The 6622-nt window shown below is 32.0% G+C and overlaps 1 protein-coding gene across 1 annotated transcript in view; it reads right to left on the bottom strand.

Moving 5' to 3' along the window:
- LOC111714711 (ras-like protein 3) overlaps positions 1 to 6622 on the bottom strand; it is a gene marked incomplete in the record, with an annotated part of 8344 nt that continues 1722 nt past the window's right edge. The window contains 4 exon segments of the mRNA XM_023489871.1: positions 1 to 151; positions 2413 to 2490; positions 4760 to 4837; positions 5913 to 6041. Coding sequence (XP_023345639.1) covers positions 56 to 151; positions 2413 to 2490; positions 4760 to 4837; positions 5913 to 6041 — 381 coding nt within the window.

Below are 6622 nucleotides of genomic sequence, written 5' to 3'. Positions count from 1 at the left end.
CTATGTAAACTAAAACTAAAACTAAAGCTAGCATGCAAAATAAAAGTGTATTAACCTAAAGAACAGTACACCCACATTTGCTGCGTTTAGATTTTCGCGGTTTTTTCAGCGGAGTGCTCTTATTGATTTGCCTCACGAGGTCAAAGAAAATCTAAAACAAAACAAAAACAAAACAACAACATAAACAAAATGAAATTAAAACAACAAAACAAACAAAAATAAAATATGAATGAAAAAAGTTTAAAAATAAAAATAAATTAATAGTAAATATTCTGTGAAAGACGAAACAATTATAATTATAATTAATTGCATAAAAGAATTGTAAACGGAATAACACCTGAGCCTCTTCGCAAAGATGACAATGTCCGATTTCCAACGGTACCTTTAAAAGCTTTGTCTGATCAAGTACTAATTGATATCAATGTGCATATTTGTGAAAACTTTTTTCAATTATGATTCTTTCGAAAAAATTACTTGCGCATTTCTGTTGCAGAAAAACATTAAGGAATTATCATAATAACACTTTAATATCTATAAAAACGAAAATATCTTCCATTTTTTTAATCACTTGAAGGTTTCAAGGGTACCGTTGTAAATCGGGCATTGCGATCTTTGCATGGAGGATCACTTGAAATTACGCTTACAGTCCTTTAAACAATATAATTTTCTAATTGAAAATGTTGAAAACTGAAGAGAGTTCATTCAGTGATTCATGATTAAAATGACGCAAGTAATATCCTTGAAAGCTTTAGATTGAAAATGAATAGCAAATTGTGTGCAGAAATCACCACAGTTCTAATGTTTTGCGTGGGATAATCTGGTTTATAATAATAAAACATGAAGGATATACAGGGTAACCCACAAGGGATGAGATTTAAAGAGACTTATTCTTATTCTTATTGTTTTAATATTTTCTTACATTCATTATTCCCTGAAACATTTTTATTCGCTAAATCATTAAATAAGCCATTTAAAGATCACATAAGACATTGCACAAAGTTAAACAATGGTTTAATCGATACAAAAAAAAGATCTTTACACAAAACAGTAAAATAAAAAAATCTGTACATTGTGTACAGTGTATAAGGAAGTTCTACAGCGTACAGCGCAAAGGTTCAATGGAGTGTTCGCTATAGTGATATTTTTGGTCATATTTGGTAATTTCGGTCAGTATTTTACCAATTCTGAACTTTTCTGGATTTCTGCGAGATCGAAACCATTTTTGCCAATTGATACCTATTGACAATAGAAAAGGAAAAAGGTATAATTAACTATATATATATGTTAAATATAGCTGGCCAAACGGGTACACAAGAAGTAACATTAGATTTTTTCAAAATTCAAATTTTAAATGTTATACTTCTTTTAAAATCCACGTGCAACGCCGGGCATTTCAGCTAGTGCTTTATATTGTGAATAGGTATAAAACCTAGAACCCCTTTCCATATTTTCCGATAAGGAATATAATCATGTTCTGTCCTGGTCCAAAAAGACCGGTACACGTACATACGTAAAAGAACAATCATATTTGGTCCATCATGGTCCAAACGGACAGGTACACGCACATAAGTAAACAAAAATCATGTTCGGTCCATCATGGTCCAAACGGGCAGGTACACGCACATAAGTAAAAGAACAATCATTTTCGGTCCATCATGGTCCAAATGGACCGGCACACGTACATAAGTAAAAGAACAATCATTTTCGGTCCATCATGGTCCAAACGGACCGGACACGTACATACGTAAAGAATAATCATGTTCGGTCCATCATGGTCCAAACGGACCGGTACACGTACATACGTAAAAGTATAATCATGTTCGGTCCATCATGGTCCAAATGGACCGGCACACGTACATACGTAAAAGTATAATCATTTTCGGTCCATCATGGTCCAAACGGACCGGTACACGTACATACGTAAAGAATCATCATGTTCGGTCCATCATGGTCCAAATGGACCGGCACACGTACATACGTAAAAGTATAATCATTTTCGGTCCATCATGGTCCAAACAGACCGGTACACGTACATACGTAAAGAATAATCATGTTCGGTCCATCATGGTCCAAATGGACCGGCACACGTACATACGTAAAAGAACAATATTTTCGGTCCATCATGGTCCAAACGGACCGGTACAAGTACATACGAAAAAGTATAATCATGTTCGGTCCATCATGGTCCAAACGGACCAGTACACGTACATACGTAAAGAATAAACATGTTCGGTCCATCATGGTCCAAACAGACCGGTACACGTAAGTTGAATCGTCGAGTTATCCAAATATTAATTATAAAATGTACAGCTTACACTTTACACGGTGGACTGTATTGAAAATATAAATTTTTAAACATAGAAAATGTATTTTAAAACACAACAGTGAAGTCACCATGTTTTAAATACTTACATCCTGAACTCCAATCTTAGCTTTAGCAGAGGTTTCCATAAATCTACAGTTACTGAAGGATCTGGCCAGGTTCATTCCCTGTATAGTGTAGTTTAGTAGTTGTACAGTACAGTATATGTACAGCACACAGTTTAGTAGCTGTGCAGTAAAGTATATGTACAGTGCACAGTTAAGTAGTTGTACAGTACAGTATATGTACAGCACACAGTTTAGTAGCTGTACAGTAAAGTATATGTACAGTGTACAGTTTAGTAGCTGTACAGTACAGTATATGTACAGCACACAGTTTAGTAGCTGTACAGTAAAGTATATGTACAGTGTACAGTTTAGTAGCTGTGCAGTAAAGTATATATACATTGTACAGTTTAGTAGATGTACAGTAAAGTATATGTACAATGTACAGTTTAGTAGCTGTACAGTACAGTATATGTACAGTGCACAGTTTAGTAGTTGTACAGTACAGTATATTTACAGTGCACAGTTTAGTAGCTGTACGGTAAAGTATATGTACAGTGTACAGTTTAGTAGCTGTACAGTACAAAATATGTACAGCACACAGTTTAGTAGCTGTGCAGTAAAGTATATGTACAGTGTACAGTTTAGTAGTTGTACAGTACAGTATATGTACAGTGTACAGTTTGGTAGCTGTACAGTACAGTATATTTACAGTGCACAGTTTAGTAGCTGTACAGTAAAGTATATGTACAGTGTACAGTTTAGTAGTTGTACAGTACAGTATATTCACAGTGCACAGTTTAGTAGCGTACAGTACAGTCTGTACAGTATATGTACAGTGTACAGTTTAGTAGCTGTAAAGTATAGTATATGTACAGTGTACATTTAGTAGATGTACAGTGTACAGTTTAGTAGCTGTACAGTAAAGTACACGTACAGTGTACAGTTAGTACAATATATGTACAGTGTACAGTTTAAAAGCTGTACAGTTTAGTAAAGTACAATAACTTCTGTTTAAACAATGATACTTAAAGTTTATTCGTTTGCACTGCTTAATAGCAATATAATGAATAATACAGAACAATACAATATAATTTAAAATTATTGTAATAACATATTTAGAAGGAATTTACCAAGTTTATTGCATTGAATATTGAACAGTATATGGTACATAAGAATAATTCTCAGAAACTTGTTTGAATTAAAAAATTTTAATTTTACAGAGAATGACCGGCAATGTTTGTTAGTTGAACTGGGAATGTGGTATCGTACAGAAATTTGTTAGGATTTATTTAAGACGTATAAAACGTTTTAATGATGTATAATTACTGAGTTTGAGCGCAAAGTCAACGTTCAAAATCATCCGTTTGGGTGGTTATGTTTTGAGAATTATTAAAATTATTAAATAATGACGATGAAAGATGCATCATATTTTCTACAGTAAACTATCTAGATGTTTAGAAACATATTTCTCATTAGAAATTTATCAATAAATAAATGTTAAAATCAACTTTTCGTTTTTCGTTATTTTATATTGAATTTCTATTTTTTTTACGAACTAGTTCGCAGATTTCTACAAATTCTTCAAATGTCGTCTTTTCAATAAAAATTCCAAAATATTTACAGAAAATGTTTGTGAACAATGAGAGATTACAGAAACTAATAGCTGAATAAGATCACTTATTTTCGATGATAAAGAGTTAATTTTTTTTCTCAACCTGTTACTAAACAACTAATTAGTTGAATTTTTGAAACTCATCTTTAAAACGTTTTAAATGTCTCAAATGAATCCTAAACAATTTCTCCACATTACTACATTTTCAGTTCAACTAACATACATTGCCGGTCACTCCCTTTTAGTGGACTGAGAATCGAATCTGAATTAAAAAATGAATCAAAATTTATGTTTCGGCATTTCTTGTTTGATGATGTTCATATATTTGTAATAATTTTCGTTGTATCTACACTTTATTATCAATAAAGAATAAAGAATAAAGAATATTTGATTCACTTCTTAAATATTTAGCATTACTTTTTCCCTCAGTGTAAAAACATTTAAAAAGGACCATTTTCTAATTTCTAATCTATTTTACGTCCGGGTAACACATATAGCTCCCTCTCCTTACTTTTACTATTCCTACTTCTACCTTCACTTAACCTTTTCCCCCTATTCTGCAATAAACGTAGAAACGGCTGAACCGATCAGGCCAAAATTTGTGTGGGACCTGACATGACCCCAGGAAAGGTTTATGGATGATCAAAATTTCAAAGATCTGCCTCCAACAAAACTTGACTTTCATTAAATTTGAAAAATCACAATTGAAATAGAATATGGGCGCGGGATTGCTCTGAAAGCCTAGCATTTTATTTTTATCTATGGTTGATATCTAACCTGATCCTTCCCAACAACTCGTTCATCTTCAAGATCACATTTGTTCCCAACCAGGACTAGAGGGACATCGTCAGTATCCTAGATAATACAGTTCGTAAACAATATCATATGGTTGGCACTTGGCAGGCATATTACCATTTTGTTCATAATGTCAAACGACCCTAAACGATTTAGAAATGGAGAACGCGTAGTTAAAATTACGAGCATTTTGTTTCAAATTACTAACATTTTGTCTAACATTACGAATATTTTGTTTAACATTACAAACATTTTTCTAAAATTACGAACACTTTGTAAAAATTATGTCTTTTTGTTTTAAAATTACGAACATTTTGTTTAACATTACTAACATTCAGTCTAAAAATGCGAACATTTTGTATCAAATTTTAAACATTTTGTTTCAAATTTTAAACTTTTTATTTCAAATTTTAAATACGTTGTTAAAAATTATGAACATTTTGTTTAATATTATAGACCATTTTCTTTAAAATTTTGAACATTTTAAACATATCCCTAACATATGAAATGCTTTCTGAGAATCTTACTATCCTTAACTCTAAGGATCTTACTATCCTTAACTCTTAGAATCTTACTAACCTTGACTCTAAGGATCTTACTATCCTTAACTCTAAGGATCTTACTATCCTTAACTCTAAGGATCTTACTATCCTTAACTCTTAGAATCTTACTAACCTTGACTCTAAAGATCTTACTATCCTTAACTCTAAGAATCTTACTATCCTTAACTCTAAGAATCTTACTATCCTTAAGTCTAAGGATCTTACTATCCTTAACTCTTAGAATCTTACTAACCTTGGCTCTAAGGATCTTACTAATCTTAACTCTAATTATCTTACTATCCTNTAGCTTAGCATACCCCATGACCTAAAAATGTTTAATAGATAAATACTAAAAAAAAACTTACTGTTCCTGCAGTATCTAATATTTCAAGCATACAATGCTGATTGTCCAGTTCAACCTGCTTCCTGTAGGAATCCTCTATCGTAGGATCATACTTTTCAACAAATATACCCTTAAGTCTAAGGATCTTACTAACCTTAACTCTAAGGATCTTACTAACCTTAACTCTAAGAATCTTACTAACCTTAACTCTAAGGATCTTACTAACCTTAACTCAAAGAATCTAACTAACCTTGACTCTAAGGATCTGTTCCCTAAGATCTTGAAGATCGTTAAATGTTGATTGTGCTGTTATACTGTACACCAGTACAAAACCCTGTCCATTCTTCATGTACAGGTCCCGCATAGCGGTAAATTGCTCCTAAAAGTAAAACATGTTACATATTTAATATTATTTAGAATTACACCATATTCTGAAGACGGTGCAAAGTCATACAAATAAAATATTAACAATATATAATGTATAGAAATATTTTAGTAAACATAGTAATTTGATTCAGGCGCGTAACTAGGGGGGGGGCACTTCTCTACCTTAAGAAGGCTTGCCCCCCCTGTAGGGGGGGGGCAAGAAGTCCACCCTGTTTTGCAATTTAGCGATTCATGAATCCTGACCCTGAGCAAATTTAACAGGTCTGATCGTAAAATAAAAATATAATAATTGAACGTTGGTGTATTGAGCTTATGGTTCAATCAATATTCTGCAGTAAAACTATTTATTTAATCCTACATGTTCATTGCAAATATTGTGTGATGTGTCATATAAAAATATTTTTCAAAAAAAATCTTAATTTTTTAAATAAAACGCATTTCTTGTCAGTGTATGAGTACAATGTACATATTTGATTTATGGATGAATAATGAAAATATATATATATATATGTAAATTAATTAGCATTGTTATTCTTATTAACCAGGATAGATTTCTTTTTTTATATCATATCA

This window comes from Eurytemora carolleeae, unplaced genomic scaffold (genome assembly GCF_000591075.1).
Source record: "Eurytemora carolleeae unplaced genomic scaffold, Eaff_2.0 scaffold1613, whole genome shotgun sequence".
In the NCBI taxonomy this organism is placed as follows: Eukaryota; Metazoa; Arthropoda; class Copepoda; order Calanoida; family Temoridae; genus Eurytemora; species Eurytemora carolleeae.
This window is presented reverse-complemented; position numbering and strand designations above follow the sequence as displayed.